The sequence below is a fragment of the Lepidochelys kempii genome, chromosome 4 (assembly GCF_965140285.1).
Source record: "Lepidochelys kempii isolate rLepKem1 chromosome 4, rLepKem1.hap1, whole genome shotgun sequence".
NCBI lineage: Eukaryota > Metazoa > Chordata > Testudines > Cheloniidae > Lepidochelys > Lepidochelys kempii.
This window is the reverse complement of record NC_136383.1, coordinates 43,874,286-43,901,543: the sequence shown is the minus strand read 5'-3', so window position 1 is coordinate 43,901,543 and position 27,258 is coordinate 43,874,286. Positions and strand designations below refer to the sequence as shown.

The following is a 27,258-nucleotide window of genomic DNA, read 5'->3' as shown; positions in this document are numbered from 1 at the left end:
TAACTCCAGCTGTTTAACAATGCAAACCATCACTCCACAACAGTTTAGGACAGGAAGTGAAGAAGAATATATTAATCAAATTAAACAGAACGGGAAATTTAGATAGCTGTGTGAGTGGTTAGATATCTGAGCTGGACATTAGCCAGGACACTGGAGCTATGAAGTCCCATGAGATCTTTAAAGATCCCAAGTGATAGGACATTGGTTTTGCATCTCACCTGAAAAATGAGATGATGACATTAAAGATGCCCCCAAGGTACAGTTCAATTCTTACTCATAAGGGTAAAGTGACATCTACTGAATGATTAACATCATGTCCTGTAGTAGACTGGAGTGTCTATGGAAACCTCCAACCAAACTATTGCCAGTTCTGACCCTTTCTAGCTTCTAAGATTTGATGTGATCAGAGTTCAAGACAGAATGGCTACAGATTTATCAATGTGCCAATTTTAAACTCTTAGACCACTTTACAAGATACGCAATGTTTGCACAGAGCCACGCTCAAAGATACATTTCACCACCATACATGCAAATACATTTATGTAACTTTAGCCTGAGGAGCAAGAAAATTAAATGTTCCTTGCTTATCAAACATCGCAGCTGCCCCACTGCTTAATGACAAAGCAAACATTTTAAGGGATGGAGAGAAAGAAGACCCATAGCAAGGTCTCTTTCACAATGGAGCAGTCGAGGAAGCAGATGTGTTACAAACATATCTGTTCCTTCTTCCATGCAAAGAAAGGCTTGTTTAATTTCCACAGAAAGACATGTTGTCCTCAGAATAACCTAGCTGTTCAGGCACTCCTCTAGCATGTTAGAGATGCAGGTTCAAATTCCTAGTCTGCCTCATTCAGCGTCACCCCAACATGGAACAAAACCAACTGTTAACAACAAGCCTGATGACATAAATTAAGTTTAAACTACGATATAAATCCTTCCTGGTTTCCTACTAGTTGGATGGAGGTCATCATTTTTCAGACTTCCTCTTCCTCTTCAATCAAATTTATTGATACTGCAAATATATTGCCAAAAAAGAGGACTTCAGTGCATCACATGGCTTGTGTGTGGAAAGTGAGGGATCAAACCAAAAAATTGCAGACATATCTGAAGAACAAAACCAACTGGGCCAAATTCATTGGGAATGCAGATGGTAGTGTCAGTGTAAACTAGTGTAGTGTGCAAACTTAGTGGCAAAAAGGGCATGATTATAGCAACAAAAGCAACCAGCAAGAGGGTACAAGATGCCTTTAGATAAAGCAATACCACGCCCATTTTAATCTTATATCTTCTTACATCCTCCAATTGGTTGCTTTTCCTGCTACACTCCCACCTTTTGCCCTCTCAGCATGTAACGCAGTAAATGTACATATTTACTAATGTACAACCTACATTTACATCACTTGTGAGTTTGTCCCGTGGGCCAATTTCACTACTGGTGTAACTCAGTTAAAATCAGTGAGTTACACTAGAGAGGAATCTGGTCTTTAAATCTGTCTTTAACAGTAGTAGTTCTGAGATATTTCTGTAACCACCCATCGCCTGCCTCTAGCCCCAGCACATAAGCTGCCCAAAAGGCCACTCCCACCTCTACGTCTGGATGCCATACCTGGTGTACACAAATATTGCATTTGTCACAGAACACCATTTCATTGCCATCCTCCCCATCTGGGGACTGGCAAACGTCGCAGACAACGTCCTCATCATACTCGATCCCAAGCCCTTCTTCAGTCTCAATAGCATGATTCATACTGTCATAGCATCGCTGTTCAAATTCCTCCAGGACTCTCTCCATCGTGTACTCATCCAGTTCAGGCATTCCTGGGAAATTAATCCAACACAATGGATTTTTAAAATGATAACATCTGGAACCCCAGCTCCTTCCACCAATGTATCAAAGGCTGAGCTTCTTCTCCCAGGTTGACCCATAAGCTGCAAATGGCACAACACGCCAGACCACCTCGGTGTCGAGGATTAATTTATGGCTGTAGGGTTGCCACGGCAAATGTTAGAGGGGAAGTGCAGAGTAGTTATGGCAAAAATGTCCAAAGCCCTAGATCTGTGTTGAAATAATGGACATTTACTCATTTCAATCAATATTTGATATCCTCAAAGTTTTCACAAGCAAGTCCCACCTCTCTGGGTTGTCACTGTTGATCTCACTCTCTTTCCTTCTCATACAACACTATCTACAGTTGCTTGTTTCAACTTTGTGACCTCAATCATTTTAGGAAATGGTGACTCTTTTGAGAGTGATTCTAGGACCAACGCACTCCCCAAGTGAGCAACAAGCTGTCCATCAAAATGATGATAACACAGTCCAATGCAAAATCTATCAGAATGCAAAATCACATCATTTTGATGTGTTAGAATCCGCAACCCAGATAAGACAATCATTTATTTGATGTAGTGCATTTTCACAGCACCCTGTACAATCAGGTCCTGATCTTGGCTAGGATCTGTTGTAGTACCAAGAAATAAATAATTATTCAAATATATGAGGAACCCAATTATACTAGGTACAATATCTAACTGTGGGGCTTGTCCATTTTAATCACAGTGCTTGTGTCTGAACATTACACCCAGACACCACCACAGTGATCATCACCTAAATCACAGTAGTAGTAGTAATAAAACTGTTATGTTACATGTTCATTACAGACCTGAAAACACCTACAATAAACTCAGCAAGAAAGATACCAAAAGAAGTCCAGCTTTCTATGTGGATACAACTACTTGACAAAGTATCCCATTTCTCAACTTTTAATGGCCCTACAAGAACCAGTAAAGCTTCAGAATTGGTGTTGCAACAAGCCCTATACAACCCCTTTCATACAGACAGCTGTAGGACTGAAAAAGCAGTTCTACTCCAAAGCAAGCTCTCTCCTCCACCAAGGCCAGTTTACCTCCGGCACTTCCAAGCTGAGATCCTTATGGAAGTTTGCAAAAGGGTACAGGCTTTGAAAAACAAAGATCCTGTGGTTTTAATCCTGTTCCCAATAATTACTGTTTACTATGACATACTGAAGATAGAAAACTCTTGACATGTGTATTATAAGGGTAAATCCTCTTCTTAGTTCTCAGGGCAATTAATTCACATGGGTTCTGAGGAATTCCAAAGGAAGATGGAGAAGGAATCCCTAGCTCCCCCAAATCACAGAGCTGGAGAAGAAACTTTCTAACAGGTCTGCCAACCTAAAGGTACCACCTTCATCATGGGGGAATGGTTTGGAGAATCTGCAAAGCAGTGAATACTCTGCTTTGCTCCAACCCAGCCCTCACCCTTTTGGCCCCACAGCTGAAGGGCAGCTGCACAAGCAGCATACAAAATTCTGCCCTCCCCTAGCACTTCCACAGTGGAAGAGAGAGCAGAATTTGTCCCTAATGGCAGAGAACTGCTATTCTGGAAAGCGGGTGATGATGGATTGAAAGTTGATGAGTTAGTACAGTTGGTAGTTTGAAAGGCGTTTACAACAGCACTAAGTCCCAATGCAGTGGCCTCTATCACCTTATAGATTTAGTTATCTGTAATTTGCCTCACAATTGGACTTCACTGTAATTTAATAGCTATAAATTTAAAAATGATAATGAGAGTTTTTATTAAAAAGTTTTATATTTTTATATCTGGTCTTTTGGAAAAATAATACACATTATAAATATCAAAAGGAGCACCGCAGAGTGCGTCATGGTCAACCTCTGGAATTCACAGCCACAGGAGATCCGATAAATGCTACAGCTGGAGATTAACAAGTAATTACTCATTTTAGTGACCACAGTATCTTTTGCTATGCAAAATTTTTATAAGTGTAACTCAAATGTCATGTTTCAGGCCTCGCATGCACTGCCTGTGGGGGCCAAGAAGGAATTTCTTTCCCACCTTTTACAGAATAACTACATGTGTAAAGGGTTATAGCAAACAAACTACTGTGCACTGGCATATCAGTCACAAAAATCTCCCATAAGAGAATGTTTAGGATCATAGTAAAACCTGTCAAATCCTGGCTATCCCTAGACTATACTGCTGTAGCTCACAGGAGACCAACCTGAATTTCACCAGCGTAAATCAACTCCACTAAAGTTACAATGGTATAACCAAAAGCTGAATCTGTCCCCGAATTTTTAAGAAAATCAGGAGAAGCTGGGAATAATGGGGCACCAAACACAGTTCTCTGAACACAGGGAATTATTTTCTCCTGTCACCTGACATGGTCTCTCACAAGTAGGAACTTTCACTTTGCTCTGTGCTGAACTTTCTTCTCCCCCTGCCCTCTGATCAGTTTGTACAATGGAATGAGCCTGCAGAGGATGCCTCCATGGTCACTGTATCTGCCGCTGGCTGCAGGGTAAACCCCATGCCTCCTTTTTCCTTTCCTACAGAGATACCCTAGATCACTTTCATGTACATCTGTGCTGTAATTGATGCTGTGCTAGCCTTCCCTCTCGTTCCTCTCAGGATCAACCGCCCCCTTCTCCTCCTGGAGAGAAGGGGAAAGAAAGAGATGAAGAGAATGCATGAGTATCTCAGACTGTCTGCTCACTTTTAGGGCTTGTTTAAATAAAGCTGAATATTTAAAAGCAGCCAGAAGTGTAACCTCAGGCTGACATCATGTAAATCCACCTTGGGTATTTAAATAGGCCTGACCTGAGATTTGGGTAAAAAGCCTGAACATGAGACCAGGTCAGAGTTGGTGGTTTTGTTTGTTCTGTGTGGGTTTTCTTCAGGATAATTTTTTTTCAAGTTTATAACCAGCTGACCCTGGCTTGCAGGTCCTGTAACTGTTTAGTCTATGGACAGTGTCCAGGAAAACCCATAAAACTATAACCATAACCCAAATGAGGGAATTGCCACAGAGTAAAACTCAATAGTATTATCTGTGCTCATGAAAATATCCAAAACCCTTCTAGCTGGCACAATATATTCTCACATATCTAGACATTATGGTGAAAATTCTGCATTGACTTACATCCTGTGTAACCCTAGTAAAATCCATGGCGTGCTCCCACTTTTGGAGCACACATCGTACCAAAACAGCGGTCTTGTTCTCTTCCCTTCCTGCACACGCAACCTCTTCCTGGAGGGAACCCTCAGCCCCACCAGGACAAATCCCTTTCCTGTTTGAAAACCACGGACACAGTAATAGAGTTTGGGACATTTTCAAAAGGAATCACTGAGCCAATTCTTTGCTGTCTCACTCCCCAAACAGTCTGGCTTCTGTTTTTAAACCTCCCAAACACTTCTGTCTACTACACTGCTTCTGTACAAACAGAAAAAAATAACTAGCTATAGAGGGGCTGAGAGTTTTCTCATTCCATTTTAGGAAAGGGATGCATGGAAAAGCAAGCAAGCAAAAAAAGGATGGATGGACAGACAGATGACTTAAATTGTCTATTTGATATCATCTCCAAGGAAGTAAACAATAGCAAAAAAGGTTCTTTGAGGGAATTCTTGTGGGTGATCTGATGTAAACAAGTGCAACTCTACTGACATTAATGGAGCTATGCATAGGTCTGATATTCTCCACAGATCTAGCCCATCGTAGCAATGCCACCCTTCATTGAGGGCTTTTGGGAATAAGAGTTTAGAGGCTAGTGGTTTTTAAAAATAAGATCACAAGTAAACTACATCCTAATGTACATGATTTACACCCTCTCTCTTCCTTTCCAGTTTTCTCACCCACAAACCCTGCACAGAACTGCCAGCCTACTTCAGCAGCATGCATAATTTTACAGGGTTAAAAAGACCAGAGGCTTCTCTCACCCATCTCTTTAAATTCTTCATTGGCCAGTTCTAACCATGCTGCATCCACATCATTGAGGTCATAGCGACACACACTGTCCGCCAAGGTTCGAATGTCAACGTACCCCAGCTCAGGAGGCTCAGAACCTGAAGAAAGGATGTACTTCCTGGGTCTTGTAAATGTGACTGCTTTTGTCTCAGACACAAACCTGAAGAAACAGTAAATACAGATGTTACTTATACAGGTTGTAAATCTCCTAACACAGACTGGGAAATGCTTAATCCTGCTGTGTGATTAGTGCCTGGGGGTTAAATTGCACTTCCTTATTCTATGCAACTAAAAATTCCCAGCAATCTTGTAGCATCAAAGTCCCGCACAGCTGCAGGAAGTAAGGATGGGTACATAAAACAGAGAAGGAGTCATTCAGATATCTTTTAAAAGTGACCTGCAATGCTACATAAAATAATTCACCTTTTTAAAATTCTAGTTCATTAAAAGACTTACAGGTGAATTTAAGAGAAGAGAGATTACAAATCATCTCCTGCAAGAGGACATGGTACTTGCTACGTTTAAATTGAATTGTTACTGACACACTTTAAAGACATATGCGCCATACTCTGTTAATGTGATGATAAGCACTATGTGCATGAGAATTAAATTAATAATAATAGATATAAATCAACTTACTGAACACTACAATAGGGATACAATTCTCAATTAAATTCTAGAGGATCGTTTAAAAATTCCATACACCAGCTAATATTCTCTATTAAATTCTATTGTTTTTACAGTAATTTTGTATAGATAGCTGTAATTTTCATTTCTGTGACATCCTAAACTCCTTTCCACAAGGAAATAATAATGACAATTCATAAAATTGTTTATAATCAGTCTCTCCATCACTTACCTGCCTGCTCAGATCTAAATCCAGGCTCGCAGGGATTTGCATTCCCCCTGCAAAATCACTAAAACCTTGACTGAGCCAGACTTTAAAACAAAATCCATCCACTGTTTTTAAATTCAGATGCAGCTGTACTATAGCCTAATATGGTTTGGTGTGGTCCCCATAGTGGCAAGCCAGATTTAATTAAAGCATATTTTGGTTGCAACCACATTTAAACTGCATAAGCACAGTTGTTAACAGTTACTTGTAAAGACTTTGGAGACAGAGCAAAACACTTAAAAGTGTAACTTGCTCTACATTTTAGTTGCCTGGATTTCTTTGACTATACAGATCCAGTAACTAAGAAAGAACGCATCTACACTGTACAGGGGCACAGGTGTATTCCAGCCCATAGGAGTGGCTGCACTGCTAACACCTTGCCTTCAGGTAGCAGGTTCCATATGCCCCATCCACATCAATGTTCTCTGGATGTTTGCAAAGGAGGTTCCACAGTCTCTCCTTTATTTAACTCTAAGCATTCTGAGATTCAGTTTGTATGAAAGATGCTACAGAAAATAAAACCTATATCTGGATCAAGTTCAGGCAATGAGCCCAGCCTCCAGCTGAGTCCTCAGATCACGGCAGCCTCACTAGTGCTAGTGTGAGGGTTACTGCAGCCATGCTCCAGTGCCTCATGGTGTGGAGAATGAGCGACTTCATGAGAGAGCTCCATGGGGGAAGTAGCAGGTCCTTCACTCTATTGTGGCCTAGCTGGCACATAGTGCATGTTCTCTCCTGTTCAACAAGAACCCTTGATCCACTATCCCTATATCTGAACACATCCAGTTCTGGACACATTTATCTAGTCCAGCCTCCATCATGGTACCAAACCAGTTCTGGTACATCATAGGAATCTGAAGCAGAATAGGGGGAAAAGTCATACACTGAATCTTGGGCTTTTCAGCAGGGGAGGTATCAGTCATTATATGAATGGCCCCAATATCTTGAGCCAGCCCTGGCTGTACTATACTGAATAATACTGTACTGCAATATTATATACTACATCTCACAAGGAAACTGCTTTAGCCTGATCACTGCTTTCCAAATATTCTACACACTAAATCCCCTACTATAGGGAAATTATAGCTCTCTAGGCAGCATCCTGCTCATGCTGCCCAAAATAGTGTCAATTTTCATAGGACCTGCAAAAATCAATTTTTTTTACCTTCATGATGTAAAGTAGTAAAATAATAATTACTGTATACCCAAAAACATGTAATTGAGTCATCAGTTTGAGCACGTGTTAGCACTGAGTCACCACATGGACATATTGCTGTAACCTTCATCCTTCCTCGCCCCATCCCGTCCCTACTGTTTGTTACCCTAATTGGTTGCATCAGGGCAGCGACTCTGTCTCTTTGTTTCCTCCTACAAAGCACCTCGCTCACTGCTGGGCACTGTAATAACAAGAATCATTTCTCTGTGAAATGTATTGTATTTCCTCCTAGTCTACATCAACTGCCAGTGAATGTCATTAGTTCACTTTACAGTCATGCTTCCCTCCTACTAAAATTATGCACAAGATCATTACAGCATTTTGGTATCAACTATGGGATTAATGAGCAATGACCATTTGGCTCCCTTCCTCCAATCCCAACCAACCCTAGTCTGTCCTCTACACACGTGAAGGGTAGCAGGAAGAGAAACAAAGATGCTTCCACAATCCTCATGAGGGGTAGGGGTGGAGAGAATCAAATGACTCCACTCCTTCCTGGAAGAGGTGAGAAAAGGTAGGCAGGGCAGAGGGATCTTTACCTGGTGTTAGTATTTTCCACCTCTTGTGAGGTTATACAGACGCTCCCCGGGTTACGCAGGACCTGACTTACGCAAATCCGCACTTACAGAAAAAGTTCCGTAAGCTAGAAATAGGAGGGGTTTTTTGTTGTCGTTTTTGCATAACGGTCAGGTATACATTTCCGACTTACACAAAATTTGAGTTATGCAAGGCGTTCTGGAACAGAACAATTGCGTAAGTCGGGGAGCGTCTGTACAGTATTTTTATCTGAAAAATATAAAATTAGGGCATAGCAACACACAGCAGGGAAATCATATTCTGCAGCAAAACACCACCATTCCCAAAGAAAGGGAAAGATAGGCAGGGGCTAGCACAGGGAAACAGTGGGATTTTTAACTGCCCTGTATCCCCTTTCTCCTAGAAGCACAGCTGTGCTTTAAGCAGCAACTCCTGAGCTCCGGGCCACTGCCAAGTCTCACTTCCTATTATAAAAACTAAAGAGGGAGCCAGCTGCTATTCTCTATTTAGTTTTTATAACAGTAAGTGAGCTGGGCTACAGCTTGCTACTGAAAGGGAAGCCGGACTCCTGGGAAGTAGGAAGAGTGAGAAACAACCCAAAGAGTCAGGAGAGCGGCACCTTAACATAAAATAGCTATCAAAAATAATAATTTAACAAATATACTCAAAACAGCAGAAGAAACATTTTCCCTACTATTTTCTAACAACACGGAGACTGCCAAACCAACTCAGATCAATAGCACAGTATCCTGTCTCCAACAGATGTTAGTTTAAAAACCCAGTATAGACAATTATGCACTAACTTACCCAGGGGGAAAGTTTCTTCCTGACTCAGGCAGTAAGTGGTTAGTTCATGTCCTGAAACATAAGGGTTTATGACCCTTATAAAAATTTTATCCAATCTAAAGTAACTGTGGATATTCTTGTTATTCGTATACATACCTAACAGGGTAAGTTCTCCTATTCTTTTACTATCAACTACTTTTCACAGTGGAAGGACACATTACATAAACCCTCCCAAAACTGTTTAAAAAAAATTTTTTTTTACATTAAGCAGCCAGGCTCTACCTGTAATAAGCCCTTCATTAATAAGCTATGGGTGCACTTTTTATGTGGTTACAGACACTTGGCCTACAGCCTCATGCCTCTCAACACACCCCAGGCATGACAAACAGACTGCTAATGGACACTCCAATGTGGGTTATTGCAATAGGCTAATGATGAACAGGCATGTGTATCAACTTTGACTACCAAATAAACGTATATACATACGTAGTCCATGACCAAAAATTCTGCAATATTGAGTTTGGGTTCAGAATGTATTCTTCTTAAAAAAAAAACAATGATATGTGACAGTTCTTGCTTTTTCCCACACCCCTATTTTATCTTCTCACAGAATTCATCCAATTAAGCTATTGAACAGTGAAAACTCTTCTTGGTAAGGATCATCTTTTTGTTGCGAGTGCGTACTATGCCTAGCACAATGGCTCCCGTTCCATGACTAGGGCCTGTAGGCACTGCCACAATACAAACAACAACCATATTTACATGCCTTAATGAATCGTTCTGACTAAGTACAATGAAGTTACCTTACATAATAAATATAAATGTTTGCAACAGATCCCTGCCCCAAGGAGCATACAGTCTCATTTGAAACAAGACACAAGATGGAAGTGTAACAAAGAGAAGGAAGATTATGGTAATTACAGTAACAAATGTGAGCATTCACATTTATGTACCTTAACTATGTGCCCAACCTGATGGCTCTGAATCATTTGAGAGTTTTTTTAATCTAGTTGCGGTGTTGTACAGCAAGCTAAATTTAAATTATGAGTAAACAGAAAAAGGTTAGAAAATTTCATAAAACCAAATTAAAACCAGCAGTTTTCTCCAAGGTCTGTAATTTAAATTTGGCTTCTATATTCATATTCACTAAAAAGAAGTGGCAAGATTTTCAATAATGCTGAACACCTGCAATGCCCACTGATTTCAATAGGAGGCAAAGGATTTGTTCACAACCTCTGAAAATCAGGCCATTTCTAACTAGATAGTTACATATTAATTTACAGCCTAGGCAGCCAGATGTATTACTGGTGGCCCAAGCATATATATGTTTGTTTATATTTCTCCAAACTATACCTGGCTACTGGTTCGGGGATGGCCCCCGGGCTAACTGGCACCTGAACTCCCTTTTCCCACTCCTGCCTCCAGGGGTCTGCCAGCACATAGTACTCATCAGGGTTCAGTTGGTAGGAGTCGGGTAGCTTCATGGCAGTGATCAAGTCCGTTCTGAACACCTGTGAAGAAACCAACCAAGAGAAAGAACAGAGACACTGACATTTGATATTTACACTCTATGATTCACAGCTCCAGGGTAACCATGGAGCAGTGCATAAGAAGGTCACTGTACCAACACAAACTAACAGACTATTACAGGACAGCCATTTAACTTCACATCAGGGGGTAGAGAGAAGTGGACATTGATACAAAAGACATAAGGCTGACGGCTCTATGATTTCTAATGTTCACACTGTGAAAGAAGCATAAGCCTGAGTGGTGCCCCATGCCTGTAAGTCCCTCTAAAGTTTATGAGAATTGCGGGTGCTCAAAGCTTCTCACGATCAGGCACCAAAACTGTAGCATTACCCACTAATAACAATGGACCCAATCCGGTTCCATGTGAGCACTGTACCAATACTCCCACTGACTTAAATAGGACCAGGACTAAGCCCTGTGTTTTTCAGTTTACGAGATCCCTGACTAATCTAAAAGAATTCTAAAACGCCTCTGTGATCGTAAACAAGGTATGACCGTAACGTGACCAGCTGCAATAGCAAATTCTAAGCACGGCAGCTAGTCTTGAATTGTTGTGTTTTTTTAAATTACCTTAAAGATCAACTAAAATGAGCTTCAGACTAGATCTCTTGGGGCATCTCCACATTCAGCACTAGCGTTCGCTCATCTACCATCTGCACTTTAACACACACAATTCCACTTTGCCTTTTCAAGGCATCAGCCTCTAAAACCTGCAGAATGTCTGGCAAGTTTTGGGTTATCTGCCATAAACAAGCAGGGATGCGGTCTTTAACAAGCCATAGGAGGAAATAAAAATGGATTCACCCTTGTGAGGAGTATGCCGTGCTGCTGCTATGGCAGCTCCATTCTGCCTGGTTTGCTACTGCCTCTCAGTGAAGCAGAAACTGAAGGGTGATATCACAGGCATGAGAATAGCAAGACAGCACCTGCCTACACATCTTCCAGCATTCCCTGCCCCTTTTCCCCCCAACCAAAACTGCTACATAACAGTAATAACTAATACTTCACCCTTTTCATCTCAGTAGCTCTTTACATACATTAACTAATTAATGCCACATACAAAGGAACGGATGTGCAACAGGGTTTTAAAGCAAACAAGCAATGAAAACTAAAATGTAAGATTGTAAACCAAGCCCTTTGCCAAACAGAACAAGGGAATCAGCCCATCCAGCACCAGCCAGGAAAACCACAAGAAAAGTTCATATGCAAACTCATCAGTTTATGGCAGGTATAATCAGCAAGGCACATATCCAGCTCCATTCTGTATAGTTATGAAGTTTCAGGCAGATTTTCACGAAGGCAAGACACTGTTCCTAGACTCTCCAAACATTGCTAATGATGCAAATTTACTTTACTTTACTTCAGATTTACAGCTACTCTTGTGCTGAATCCCTAATCCAACTTCTATATTGGCTGTTTTGAGTTAGTATCTGACAACAGTTGTGTCTGGCTGTGGATAAAGCACAAATCTGTAAGGTATGTGCATCCATTGTGGTTGACACAAATCATAAATAAATCCCTGGGGATAGTGCCTTCTTTCATACGCCATTAAAACACTTCAAATTACAATAAATCATCTATAATTTTTTTACATGTTTTAGGGAACCAATCATTAGTCTGATCATTAGTAAAAAAAATCTCTACAGTAAAGTACAGTATAAAAAGCTTGGCCACATGATATGCCCAAATGTTTTTTCCCCCACTCTCTCATTCTCTCTGTTTTGCCCTGGATTTCTCATTGGGGAACATCCAAGTGTAACTTATTTTTATTCTTCAAAACTGTTTACACCCAGTGATGACATTTTTTGAATTTCAGGTGCAAGTCTACATTTTTGTAAGAATAAATCCCACTACAATTAAGTATTAATTTGTAAGTTTATCAAGAAAAGAAGAAAAGGGTGAATATAGGTAATGTAATACAATAAAATGGTTTTTAAAAAAATCTAAACTATCAGTCCTGTGAGGTTGCAATCAAGAAATGAAACAGAATCCACAAAACAAACTTGCTCTCCCAGTAAACTAGCAGAGCCAGCCATAGGGTTTTAGACTTCTAGTGATTTGAGTAAAAAACAATATATGAAAATTTTTCAGTCTGATAGCTTGTGGCTAGTTATTTTGGCTACCTCACAAGAAGTTGTTAATGGAATACTTGACCATCAAGAAAATCCTTTCCAAGACTCTCTGCCTTGTGTCACTGTCCTTGCTGTTCTGCTAATTTCTGATGCAATCAAGGTGCCTGGAGCCAAAAGAAGTTTACAAAATTATTATCTCTGAAGAACTGGCATGCAGCACTTCAGAGATAGAGAGAGGGTGAAATCCTGGCCTTGCTGAAGTCAATGGGAGTTCTGCCATTGACTTCAAATGAGGCAAGGATTTCACCCTGTGAGTTTAGTGAGTGCCACTTATCTGCTGGCACACTGGCATCAGCATAGCATGCTGTCGCACACAGAGACAATACAAGAAATAAGAACAAACAGGAGCTTGGGGGAAGTAGGAGAAAAACCTCTCAGACTTAGAAGAAAGGCAAAGGGAGGAAAAAACAGAATATTGGAAGAGCCACAGGTTAATGTGTGTGTGGCGGCGGGGAGAAAGAATCACCACAAAATAAGACTGGGCCAAGAAAGACAAGATCAGGGTTTGAAAAGTTATCTCTGGTCATTTACTTGATGGTCAAGTGGCTCTCTTGCGTACATAATACCCCCATGAAAAATTGATTATCCCCGGGGCGAAGGAAGTATACTGTCATCATGAAATCTAGCTAAATATGCCTCTCCCCCAACATCAGACCTGCAGCATTTAAAATACTCTGACACAGTGAAAATGACTGAACCCAAGAAATTTCACCTTCTGAAGCTAATACCTGGTTTTCAGCCACAGTGCAGTCGGAGGTCTAATGACTGTCTCAGACCAGTTCAGGCAAGGGCATCTGCAGTGGGTCATATACATTTGGTGCCTACAACTGACCCACCCAAAAAGTCCAAATTGATTTACATTTCCTTCCTTGATTTGAATTCCTCAAAGCACTGCAGATGAAGCTTAAAAGAGACAGATGTCTGGTTTGACAAGTCTGTTAACAAATAAAAACTATTAATTAAGGCCAAATAAAGGCTATGAAACTACTAAAAATAAACTTTTACTGTTCACCATAAATCAAGAACAAATAACCCAAACCACTGAAAGAAAGAAAGAAAGAAAGAAAGAAAGAAAGAAAGAAAGAAAGAAAGAAAGAAAGAAAGAAAGAAAGAAAGAAAGAAAGAAAGAAAGAAAGAAAGAAAGAAAGAAAGAAAGAAAGAAAGAAAGAAAGAAAGAAAGAAAGAAAGAAAGAAAGAAATTTCAGAGCTATGCTGGGCTGGTGCCAAACTAGCCCAGTATTCATGGCTAAAAACTAACTTGGTGCTGGCAGTGACTGTGGTAGCAGCTGAACTCCCGGCCAGAGGAAAGGTTGCTGGGTGCCAGCTGAGATGGAGCAGAAAAGGAAAGAAAATATGATTAGGAAGAAATCTATTCTTTAACAAGGCACGTGTGTGTTTTACTAGACAGAGGTAGCAAAGTGCAAGTACAATTCCAGAAATACCTCAGAAGGTTTTCGGTCTTCATGTCTGGAGCATGAATTCCTCCGGTGTCGCGATCTGGAATGCTGGGACCAGGTGGACAAGCCTATGGGATAAAAATGATCAACTGAAAAGAGTGCTTTCATCAGTCAGAAAAGGACTTTGCTCACACTGTTCACACAAGTAGGCCAGTTGACTTCAATGATACTACTTGACTAAGTAGAGCAAGATTCAGCCTTTTATCACACATCTCAAAAAGACTATTTCATAATGAACAAGCAGGGGAAAACTGCTGGCTCAGTCTAGCACTTCTGTGATCACTTCCATGAATTTTTTTTATCCCGACAGCTACATTTATTGACTTTGCAAAAATGACACTTTTATAGGCATCATATTAGAAAATCTATGGCACAACAGTTCTTTATTTGAGCAATACTGATCCAAACACAAATCACTTCCTTAGGATTAAAAACTATCTGGGAGATCTGTGGATAGCCTGAGATGAAATCTTCAAAGCTAATGTACTGATGTCCCAGCAGAACATACTTTGTCCCCATGATTTCTCTTAGGATGGACTTCTTTTCAAGGTGAAACAGAAAGCCATTCCACACCCAGGAACCATAAGACTATATGATGTCTGTCTGTCTCCTGGCATGAGGAAATTACCGAGCATGGTCATGGGGTTTTTTATACAGTAACTCCTCAAAGTCATTCCTGTTAAGTTAATGTTGTTTCATTGTTACGTTGCTGATCAATTAGGGAACATGCTCGTTTAAAGTTGTGCAATGCTCCCTTATAACGCTGTTTGGCAGCTGCCTACTTTGTCCACTGCTTGCAGGAAGAGCAGCCCGTTGCAGCTAACTGGTGTGGGGCTTGGAACCAGGGTGGATCGGCAGCCCCCGTCAGCTCCCCGCTCCCCTAAGTTCCCCCGTGGAGCAGCTGCCCATCAGGCTATCAAATGCCGGCAGTTCAGCTGTGCCTCCCCCCACTGCCGTGTGCTGCTCCTGCCCTCTGCCTTGGAGCTGCTCCTGGGAGCCTCCTGCTTGCTGTGCAGGGGTGGGGGGAGGAGGGGCCTAATATCAGGGTGTCCCCCGCCTACCCCTTCTCCATATAGAGCAGGGTGGGGACAGGTCAGGGCTCAGGACAGAGAGAGACCACAGCTGCTGTCTCAACATTTTAAAGGCAATGTACTTAGAGTCAGGTCAGTGTACTTAAAGGGACAATGCGCATCTCTCTCCCCCACACACAGGGTGTGTGTGTCTGTCTGCCATGCTGTCTCCCCTCCCTCCATTCATGCGGCCTTGTAGAGTGTGAGGCTACATTAACAACAATGTGCTAACCCTTGAGGGCTCAGCTGATTGCTAGTTCATAATTTAGTAGTAAGGCATTCCCTGGGAAATATTCCTTGTGCTGATCAATTTAATTTAATCAAACAACATTTATTGGCATGACAAGGTAGACAAATGTTACTCACGTCAAACTATATGACAATGGTGAAAGGAAGAGACAACACATTAGCATGATGGTGGTTAACAAAGGAGGAGGGAAGACTGGAAAATGAAGCACAGAAGTTGACATAGAGGATGTAATGGGGAGATCAGAGTGTCCACATAATCAGAGATAACACTGCAAAGATTACACAGCTCTGAGCCTTAAACATTAACAAACAAAGCAGGGTTGGCACAATAGCCTTAAGGTTAATACTCAGTTCTTTGCTGTCTCGGCTAGTAAGTGCTGGGAGCAATTTGTAGGCTTCAGCTGCGGACCATGAGAGCAGTATTGCCTCACATCACTCAACAGAAACCTGCAGTAGTATGCAAGTAATATGGCAATGAACACTGAATAAGAACAAGTCTTCAATCCTCCCTCTACTGGGAGCACAAAAAATTATTTTCAATGTAAACTTACTTCACAAGACTGTCACTCAAAAGAGGTAATACATAGTTGCTGGACAGAAGCATCCTCTAAGATATAATTTTACAACATTTGGCATCCCACTATCTTCAGGTAGTAACACATTTGTGAGTCTGGTTAAAAAAATGCTCTGTTACAGAGTGGTACACAATGGATGGTACATGGAATGTTCACAGTGGCACAAGTTAAGTCAGTGTGTGTAGCAACTGGATAGAAATCCTAACCTTTAGGATAATCCCATCAGAAAAGAGAGATATAAAGGGACACATTCAATGTAAAAGCTAATAATTTTGGGGTCCCTGTCTCTTTATATGCCCTCACTTGGGAGCACGGGCACTGCTTTGCACAGACATGGACCTGAAAACGCTGCTACTTATTATTTCCAGTCAAGAGGGCACAGGTGCATACGCTCATACAGTGAAGCACCCACAGAGACATACTTGAAGTCATTGCAGGTACTTCATTTGACCTTGAGTCCTCCTTGCCATTGTTGTTTTGTTTTGTCTTATAATCACATTTTGATACTGTAAAATGTTTTTCTCTTCCTTGTGCTGCGTGAAAGATCGACACAAAACAGAAGAAAGTAAGTAAGGGCGATTCATTTATGTGCAGAAAGTCAACACAAGGTTAATGTAACACTTAAGTCTCCCTTAAAACCTATTTTGAGACCTTAAGTGAAACTTAAGTGGTGCACTGGTCTTCTGCTGGACCTTACCACAGTGGAGAATTTCACTCTGACTGGCTATCCAAGATAAATAGTGAAACCAACCACAAAGATCTGACAAATGCACAAAGCAAATTAATGGAAAAAAAAAACTCACATTAAACTATTTTTTTCTTTAGTTCCTTTCAATTATAGTATTTAGATGTTATTGTTAAACATGTAAGTAAAAATTATTCAGAGAAGTATGCTTTTCCAATTGACTTTGCCCCTTAAGTTACACAGCCACACACACTTTTGCACCTAGTTGTCCAGATCTTAACATTTTTCCAATCTCAAAAACATTCATGTCTGATCAACTACAGCCACAGCTATTGAAATATTTAGCTAATTAGGCTGTTGCAGCAGCAATCTAGCAGAACTGAGATTTCTAATTCATAGGTGGACAAGATTGCTGTTTTTTCTTACATATTGGGAGGGGTTGTTTGTTTTTTGCATTCAAGGTACAGAATGACAAACTCCATTAACAAGATGTTGTTTTATTCTGTAGTTTCTGCCAGTAACACAGCTAGTAACTGGAAGTTTGTTACAGTTCACAGAATCATAGACTTTAAGGTCAGAATGGACCATTATGATCGTCTAGTCTGACCTCCTGCACAAAGCAGGCCACAGAATCTCACCCACCCACTCATGTAACAAACACCTAACCTATGTCTGAGCTACTGAAGTCCTCAAATCGTGGTTTAAAGACTTCAAGGTACAGAGAATCCTCCAGCAAGTGACCCATGTCCCACGCTGCAGAGGAAGGCAAAAAAATCCCAAGGCCTCTGCCAATCTGCCCTGGAGGAAAGTTCCCTCCCAACCCCAAATATGGTGATCAGCTAAACCCCAAGCAGGTGGACAAGACTCACTAGCCAGACAACCAGGAAAGAATTCTCTGTCGTAACTCAGATCCCACCCCGTCTAACATCCCATCACAGGCCATTGGGCATATCTACCACTAATAGTCGAAGATCAATTAATTGCCAAAATTAGGCTATCCCATCATATTATCCCCTCCATAAACTTATCAAGCTTAGTCTTGAAGCCAGATATGTCTTTTGCCCCCATTGCTCCCCTTGGAAGGCTGTTCCAGAACTTCACTCTTCTGACGGTTAGAAACCTTCGTCTAATTTCAAGTCTAAACTTCCTGATGACCAGTTTATATCCATTTGTTCTTGTGTCCAAGTTGGCACTGAGCTTAAATAATTCCTCTCCCTCTGTGGTTGTTCACAACTGATACATGCATCTGGCAAAACTAAAACAGTAGCAATGTGATATACTTCTGGATTTTTAACTATGTGCTTTAATTCAGCTCTAGTGATACGTTTATATCAATTGGAGGTTGACAGTAAGCAAGCATGTGACTTTTTCTGAACAAGCTGCTAACGGATAGATTTTTCAGATTGTATGTGTGTGTCCCTGGGAAGCTACTGGAGGTGGGGAACAAAAATAATTGTTGGCATATCTTCTGTCTCCATTTGTTTCATTAATACCCTTTTGGTTAATTCAAAGTATTTCTCAGCTCTGTTACTAACAGACACTACAAAACAAAACATCCTCCTAAATGTAATTCTGTTAATCATAAGAGTGCAGAACATTACAGCTATGCCACTGACCTGACCTCTTAGTGCTGCATGGAGACTCAAATCCTATCACCATTTCCTAAATCTTAATACTACTTCCTAAATTGCTCTTACATGCTTCTGTTAATAGAGAATCTTTACACAAGATTGGCCATTCTGGGAGGAATAATTCAAATTAGAGCAGACCTCTACCGAGTATATCTGTGGTTGATATTTTCTCCCAAAAATCTAATCACTTCCTAAAATGAAGGACAGCACGAAGTTTCTTACATAATTCAAGAGTGACGGTTTCCTCCCACACCCTACATTTTAGCTGATGAATATATAGTGTAACCTTTTAATAAGAGGTACCAATGGGTCTGCTGATTTTTTTTCTGGCCAACAGAACAGGCGGTTTATAAAACCATGCAATAAGCGTGGGGGGACTTCTGGCTGAATTAAGATTTTACTGACCATTAAGACAGGCAAGTGTAGTTAACAAGTTAAAGTTAACCTCGCACAGGTTTCATTTTAACAGGGAAAAACATCCAATTAATGAATAAACAAACATAAAAATAATTATTAAGCATGCACCATAACAGATGCAAACATCAACAGATTTAGATAACATCATTTAGAAACACAAATGCAACAAATTAAAGGAGCAAAAGAAGTGACACAACAGGACTAAATATAACTAGTCCTAATAATATGTAAAAGGAAAGATCTGATTCTACTTCCAATTAAATCAATGGCAAGATATCACTGGATTCAATGGAACAAGGATCAGCCACAGCATTTCAACAAAGGGGGTTTGACTAGTTAAATTTGTTCATTCTTTGGGTAACCCAGGAACAATATTATTGAAATAACCAAGAAAACTACAACAAGGAAAAGAAGGAAGTATGAAAGGCAAATCACTTTTCATTTCCACCCTTTAGTAGAAATTTGGTAGCAGAGAGATCTCTGAATAATCACTGAAAGAAAAAGTTCACAGGCAATTACAGATATTTCACTGATAAATTACCTGATTTTTATGTCCAATTACATGTACTGAAGAACATTCCTGGACTACAGGAAAGCGACTACCTGTCATTGCTAAAATAAAAGTACTGGAGCAGGTCTAAAAACAATGTGGTACTTTTGTATCATATGTGCTGTAGATAAACTTAAGAACACACGAATCTGTATTTTAGAGAGATTCTTGGTATTTTTCACACAAAACAAATCCTCAGCATTAAAGCTGCACAACTTCTATGTCACCAATGTATTTCTAAAAAATAATCTTCTCCCAACAGTAATTCACATGTTTCCCCAGTTTCAGAGAAAAAAGCACAAGACAGTTATTGAGACTGGCAAGCTATCAAAGATCAAGACAATGTTTTACAGTTAAACTCCAGTCTTCGTAAAAAAATAAATAAATCAATCAATCAAATGGAGATATCAAAAGTCTGCATCACTGGGGGTTTTACAAATAAAACATTCCTAACTAAACAATTTACCTTGGGGAAAATTTTTCTTGTGTACTACATGAATTAATTCTATAACAGATGGAAGATTGATGACAAACGGTAACTCCATCAGAGTTGTTGTACATGCCAAAATCCACATTTTATTGTGAATATGAAATGCACAACTTCAAAGCACAAAGTGTACCAGGCATTGCAGCGCATCAACCTGGGTATAGAAACAATGGAGAAGTAATGAAAATTGGAATCCTTCATCCTAACATCTCTTTCCTTCTTCAAGTGGGCCAAATTGTTCCGTGGGCAGCTTGACCCTAAAATACACCTTCATAAGCCTGGTTTACAAGTTAATAGGAAATCTTTATAACTAATGTCTGACCATGACACTTTATTATGAGCAGTGAGAGGATGGTCTGATCAAAGTACTGTATTTAACCTACAAATAAAATCACAGTGATACACTTTAAGTCTTCAAAACTAACAAAACATTACCCAAAATACACAATCCAATCAGCATTAGAAAATCAGATATAAATATATACTCTTAAGGGACCTATATACTTCCTATCAACAGGTGATGTATGTATTCAGCTAACATTAACACCTACTGAGAGTTAAGCATACAAATCATCCAGGCATTACTGCGAACAGAGACCCCTAGAAAACTCCTTTTTTAAACCAAAAAAAATGCCTCGTGGGTGTTACAGTGGGTTATATCGGTCTGTTTGGGCCTGATCCAACAACTCCCACTGATGTCAATGCAAAATCCCACTATTTCAATGAGAGGCAAATCAGCCCCTTACTTCAAGTCTGCATTTTGTTTTCCCTCATCAAAAAACTTATTTAACTAGGCATAATTAAAAATAAATGGACAGTCTCTGGTTAAGAGAAGCAAGACTTTGGCAGACCGCAGCACTGGAGAGACAAGGAATGAAACTTATAGGAAGATGTAAGTAGAGCAACTTTCCTATATTATCTGCGGAGACTACGTGCCTGATATTAGCCAAAGCCATATCTTTTTTTTTTTTTTGCTTGTACACTATTAATGAAATCACAAAAATACAGCTCCTTCAGTATTAGAAGAAAACTGTGATCAAGAAATTAGAGAAGAGACCTATGTTTCACACTTGTGAAAAAACTAGAATTTGTAAAAGGAAAAGAAAAAATAATTGTCTCTAACTATATCAATTTGTGAAATTACCAATCAAAAATATGTTTTGATTTTAGAAAGCCCATTAAAACAGAGAAGTCCTTAGCGCTACCAAAGCGCATCCAAAACCTTAGCAAATTCTCCCCATCCACCAATATTCCACTCAGCATGAAGATATTCAGTTATACTGTATATCATGCATAACACTGTTGTAAAACCACCTGTAAGGCATCCAGCAGTGTCCCAAGAGAGCTAGAGGCTGCTACACTCTGAACACTTCAAAGCTTGAGAACACTGGGAGTCTAAACACACTTTTTCTACTGTAAATACAACTCTGCTAATCACTAAACCAAGCAGGATAACGGTGCAAAACATTTCTGACATGGATGCCTGCCTGGCTGCTGTTTTTGCTAAGTGCTGGCATTTCCAGCTGCTTATACTCTTTCCAGACTCGCTTTGAGGTAGAGTAGACACTGCTGCCAACACTACACTCTGTCAGAAAGATCTGCAGCCTGAGAAGTAAAAGGAAATGCTTAGTCTCCCTGTCTGCTGCCTGAGCTGCCACTCTTCACAGTAAAGCCCTATTTCAGGCATATCTCACTGGCCAATGGTCAAACTACAGGATGAAAATCCAACATGAAGGGCATAAAGTAAACAGCAGTAGAGTATCTGAGGCTAATTTCCCCATTGTACTTAGTAAAAACAGCTGCACACGTATAAGTCCACATACCATTTCTTATAAACAGGGCCCTACCAAATTCACGGCCATGAAAAACACGTCACGGACTGTGAAATCTGGTCTCCCCCCGTGAAATGTTGTCTTTTGTGTGCTTTTACCTTATACTATAGAGGGTTCAGAAGAGGAGACCAGTGTTTCTCAAATTGGGTGTCCTGACCAAAAAGGGAGTTGCAGGGGAGTCACAAGGTTATTTTAGGGGGTGACGGTATTGCCACCCTTTCTTCTGCACTGCCTTCAGAGCTGGGTGGCTGGAGAGCAGTGGCTGTTGGCTGGGCGCCCAACTCTGAAGGGCAGTGCCCCGCCGCCAGCAGCAGCCCAGAAATAAGGGTGGCAATACCATACCATGCCACCTTAACTTCTGTGCTGTCACCTTCAGAGCTGGGCAGCCAGAGAGGGGAAGCTTCTGACTGAGGGCCCAGCTTTGCAGTCAGCAGTGCAGAAGTAAGGGTGTCAATACCATACCATGCCCCCCCTCTTTACTTCTGTGCTGCTGCTGGCAGCAGCTCTGCCTTCAGAGCTGGGCTCCCAGGCAGCAGCCACCATTCTTCAGCTGCCCAGCACAGCCACCAGCAGCAGCAGAGCAGAAGTAAGGGTTGCAATACCGCAAACCCTCCCCCCAACTCCTTTTTGAGTCATGAAATTTACGATTTTTAAAATCCTATGACCACGAAATTGACCAAAATGGACCACGAATTTGATAGGGCCCTACCTATGACTACTAAATAAGTTAATATTCAGTCCAGTGGTCTAATTAAAAAAAGACTGAAAATGAATAATATAAAAGGTATTTTACATGCAGTTCGAAGACAGGTGCCTCATTTTTCTCATCTTTCATCGCCATTTGACTTGGTTCTCTCCAGACGCTACTTTGCAGACTTTTTGTCCCAGAAAGCATACATCATCTTCTGTAGCGTAAGTCACTAAGCCAAAACTTTCAACTGAGAGAGCCTAAAATCAAGCATCTAAATCCATATTTAAACACTAAACTAAAAAGACCTCATTTTTGAGGTGATGATCATGGGATGTCAATGGAAGTTGTGCACAGTTCTGAAAATCAGGCCTTGGAGATCTCAGATTGTGCCCTCAGAAATTAAGATACCTGTAATTACAGTTCAGTTTTGGACATTTTATCCATACAGTTTGGTTGGGTATAAAATGGCCGCAAGCACATCTTCAGAGTTGGAAATCTCTTCACTTTGCCTGAGTTATAGGCCCTCCATATGGGGGAAAGAGATTCTCTGCATCTCAAACAAAATCCCCTTTTGTCATCTGACAACATATTTGTTTCTGTTCCTTTCCAGATAATTCATTACAATGACCAAATATCCATTAGTAGTAGCCACGTTCTTCAGATGGATTCTTCACAGGGAAGTTAGGCATCGACTCTTGATCAAAACCTATATTAAGTAAATTAGTATTGTTTACCTCGGATTCTACTATGTCAGGTTACCTATAGGATGACCAGGACAATGATATTAGAGTGCAATTCTGGTTACACTGCATTTCAGCTTGCTTCTCCAAAGCAAAAGAACTCCTCATTGAGATCCCAGGTCTGGTGTTAATTAGGTATTAGCTCTAAATCCTTTGAATCTTTTGTGTTTCTACCTGACTTTCAGCTTTAATGGCCTGTCTTTCTGCAGTGACAACCTGTGCTGAACGTGCCTCCAATTTTGCTTCCAGATTAGATAGTGTATACTGTAGAGTGCTCGTCGTTAACAGCTTCAATGTGTTCATCGTCCACAGAGTTTCACATCTTATCTGAAGATGTATAGGACAAGGAATATGCCTTCTTAGAAGTGCCAAATATGCTTTTGGGCACGATAACATAATAAACAGTAATCTGAAAGACAGAACCTTTAGGAGCATACTGCCTTTATGCAGCGTGCTTGGGCATCAGCTCAGTACACTTGAGAAGGACAAGAAACATATACTGAATCAGCCATCACTATGGATACAACTTTGTAATGGTAAAAATAAACAAAATTCGTGGCACAATCATGGCAAAAAATAGATATTTCACATGGCAGTCACAGCAACCCTGTGGACACTGCTGGTTAATTCACTTTGGTCTAATATTCCTCTTTGAAACGGGACTAGATCAAATTAAATGAACAAACTGTTAATGTGCAGCAGCTGATCAAAATGAAGGCACTTTTAATGCACAGTAACTAATCAAAGCAAATGAATGGACTCTTACTGTAGACCCTGCTGCCGCACATTAACAGTTTGTTAGTTCACTTTAATCTAGCCCTGTTTCAAAGAGGACTAGATCTCAGCAAATTAATGAATTGTTAATGCACCACAACTGATCAAAGCAAACACACTGTTAATGTTTGGCAGCAGGGTCCATATAAATGGCAAAATTCATGGTTTCATGGCAACAGTAACTGCCGTGACATAATCATATCCTTATTCATCATTGCTGCCTCTTGTGAGTTTTCCTTATAAGGCTCCTATTCAAATACTGAGCATACCCAATTTTGTTTAGGCTGTAAGATCTGACAAGATCGCACAGTGATATGGACGCAAATACAGATGGTACTCAGACATTGAAAATCTGCAATTAATCTAACAATAAAACTTCAGAGACACAAGGTAGGTGAGGTAATATCTTTCATTGGACCAACTTCTTTTGGTGGAAGGGACAAGCTTTTGAGCTTCACAGAGTTCTCTGTCTACAACAACATTTGCAAATAAAATGTCAGAAATGACTGCAGTGGAATGACTTCACAACAGGAAAGAACTAAAGTGGGCCTTGTGAGTATGAAATATCCCATGGGATCCATGAGTTCGCCACACTTTTAGAGGAGTGGCACAAAATGAGATATGTGCATATGCAAGGTCAAGTGTGCATTGTCAAAGGTAATAAAATATTCAGATGTATACTGCTGAGAGAGGGGAGAACAGAAGGGAACCTGCATTAACTTAATGTGGATAGTGTATGTTCATGATTTCAGTGCCGCACATAGTGTAATTGTGTGAAATTGCTGTAAACACACCACAGGGATCATACGGTTCAAGAGGAGTAATTGGACAGTTACTGATAATATTTTATTTTTGTGCAACATAGACATTGATTAGAGAGGGGAGGCTGTTGCTTTTTATGTTTTGATGATGAGTGTGTTTTTTCATCGCCAAGGATCATCACATCATAATATGCCACTACAATTATTATTATGATTGTAATGGTGTGCCAACTGAGGTGAGGTTGATGGATTAGCAAATCCTCCAGCAGCAGAAGCATGAGAAAGGGAACTTGGATTTAAGAAAATGTGTTTCGGGTTGTGTTTGCATCCAGACCTCATATATAGGTAGGGCTCTACCAAATTCATGGTCCATTTTGGTCAATTTCATGGACATAGGATTTTTAAAATTGTAAATTTCATTATTTCAGCTATTTAAATCTGAAATTTCACGATATTATAATTGTAGGGGTCCTGACCCAAAAAGGAATTGTGAGGGGGCTGCAAACTTATTGTAGGGGGAGGGTTGCGGTATTGCTATCCTTACTTCTGCACTGCTGCTGCTTGCAGTGGTGCTGGGCAGCTGGAGAGCGGTGGCTGCCGGCAGGGAGCCCAGCTCTGAAAGCAGAGCCATTGCCAGCAGCAGTGCAGAAGGAACAGTGGTCTCTCCCATGAAATCTGTATAGTATAGTGTAAAAGCACACAAAAGACCAGATTTCACAGTCCATGATGCATTTTTAATGGCCGTGAATTTGGCAGGGCCCTAGTCATAGGGTTATAGTTTCCCTGTCACTCAAACAGTACCTGGTATTATGTTTCCCATTCTTTGAGAATGCATTTATACAAAATCTGAACTCATAGCCTTGCTTCCATGTATTAAGCTAAATGCAAATAATTACACCATAGTCTGTTGATTTTTAAAATAAGAAAAATATTAAAACACAAACTCTACCTTTACATTTAAGTCTTAATGAGAGACAAATGCTTGTTTTTTATTAATTATTATTATTATTATTATTATTATTGCCTTGTGAATACGTAGGCTTCTGCTCTCAGGAAAATAAAGCACCTATTCCCTTTAAGGTAAAAGCTATTAGGGCCGGCATTAGTGGACAAGTTAGGGTCAGCCACTAAGGGGTCATCAGTGGACAAGTTAGCCCCAAATTATACACAGTCAAGCTCATACTGAAGCCAAAATGCCTGGCCACACTTTCCCATTGAGTTGTCTCTTGAAAAACCCACAACCAAAGGATGAATAGTCTAACAGTTGGGGGCCCAATCCTACCCATTAATCCCAGTGGTAATTCTGCCAATTAGTTCAGTGACAGCAATGTCAAACGCTAAAGCTGTAGTTCTGCACTATTCAATGTGACGTGTGCACTAAGCTCACAGGAGGTCAAGAGGCACGAGTGACTCTGATGAGAAGCAGATGTTAGGCAAGAGGATTCCAACTAAGTGTTGATTAAAATTTTAATTTTTCAATTAGAAGACAGCTGTTTGAAGTGCTTAGAATAATAGATTTAATTGTCTTGTGCTTCTGAAGTCTTTGAGGAGTAAAATGGTTTGTAAAAAGATTGAAATCTTTCAACAAAAACGTGGAGGCAAAAGTTCAGAGAATTCTCTATCTAGTGCTGTATCACACAGGGAGGCTCTAGCTAAACTGCAGAATAAATGCTTGTCGCAAGTACTGCTAGTGAAGTGGATCAAAGAGATTGCTGATAAAATAATTGTGTGTCTGAATCTGGAAATTAAGATAACAACAATAGATATTAATAATCTGACCAAAGAGAAGAAAGCATGAGAAGATGAAGCAGAGAGAGTAAGATCTCTTATCCCACTCACTGGCAAATTTACAACTTGGAGAACAAGGCCTAGAACTATGATTCTTCAAACATTTACTACTGCTTGTGATGCTTACTATATTAATTAAGAGAGTCATGGAAAACCGATCAGCCAATGGGAAAGGAATTGTGCTAAGATTCTTCTTCGGGCAAATCAAACAAGAGATTTGTATTCTCCAGCTTTGTAATTTATGCAGTTGTCAAAGGCATTATCCTGGTTCTCATCTGGTCTACATGGGTACATGTCATCTGGGACGAAAGACACTATATATGTGCAAAGCATTATTAGGCCAGATCCTGAGGTCTTTAAAGCTTAAACAAAACCCAACAGAAAGTTATTGGGAGACTTTCCACTGACTTCAGTGGACTTTGAATCAGGCTTTTAGGCCCTGATCCTGCAGCAGGAGCTATGTAGGTGGACTCCTACACCCATGTGGAATCTCATTGACAATAGTGGGGGTCTGCCTATGTAAACCTAATATCAGGACCTACAACTTAACCCTTACATAGGCAAACTGCTCTGGAAATCAGTGTGTGAAAAAAGGAGTGGAGAAGGTGAAAAAAGAAAAACCGGACTTTACTGGGAGTTTGCCTGAATAAGGAGTAGATAAACAGTAAGGGC

General features: G+C 40.4%; 1 protein-coding gene across 7 annotated transcripts in view; it reads right to left on the bottom strand.

The window, feature by feature from the left end:
- The window catches only part of JADE1 (jade family PHD finger 1), an 81,130-nt gene that overhangs the window by 25,221 nt on the left and 28,651 nt on the right, over window positions 1-27,258 (bottom strand). For 4 of the 7 annotated variants that reach the window (XM_073341109.2, XM_073341110.2, XM_073341108.2 and 1 more), the window contains 5 exons: window positions 14,322-14,404; window positions 14,138-14,203; window positions 10,571-10,728; window positions 5,756-5,943; window positions 1,607-1,818 (listed from right to left, as the gene is read on the bottom strand). In XM_073341109.2, the coding sequence (XP_073197210.1) occupies window positions 1,607-1,818; window positions 5,756-5,943; window positions 10,571-10,728; window positions 14,138-14,203; window positions 14,322-14,404 (707 nt within the window). Of the gene's footprint in view, window positions 1-1,606; window positions 1,819-5,755; window positions 5,944-10,570; window positions 10,729-14,137; window positions 14,204-14,321; window positions 14,405-16,652; window positions 16,931-19,979; window positions 20,111-27,258 lie in introns of those variants that run through there. The other 3 variants (XM_073341114.2, XM_073341111.2, XM_073341113.2) reach the window with 3 other exon arrangements.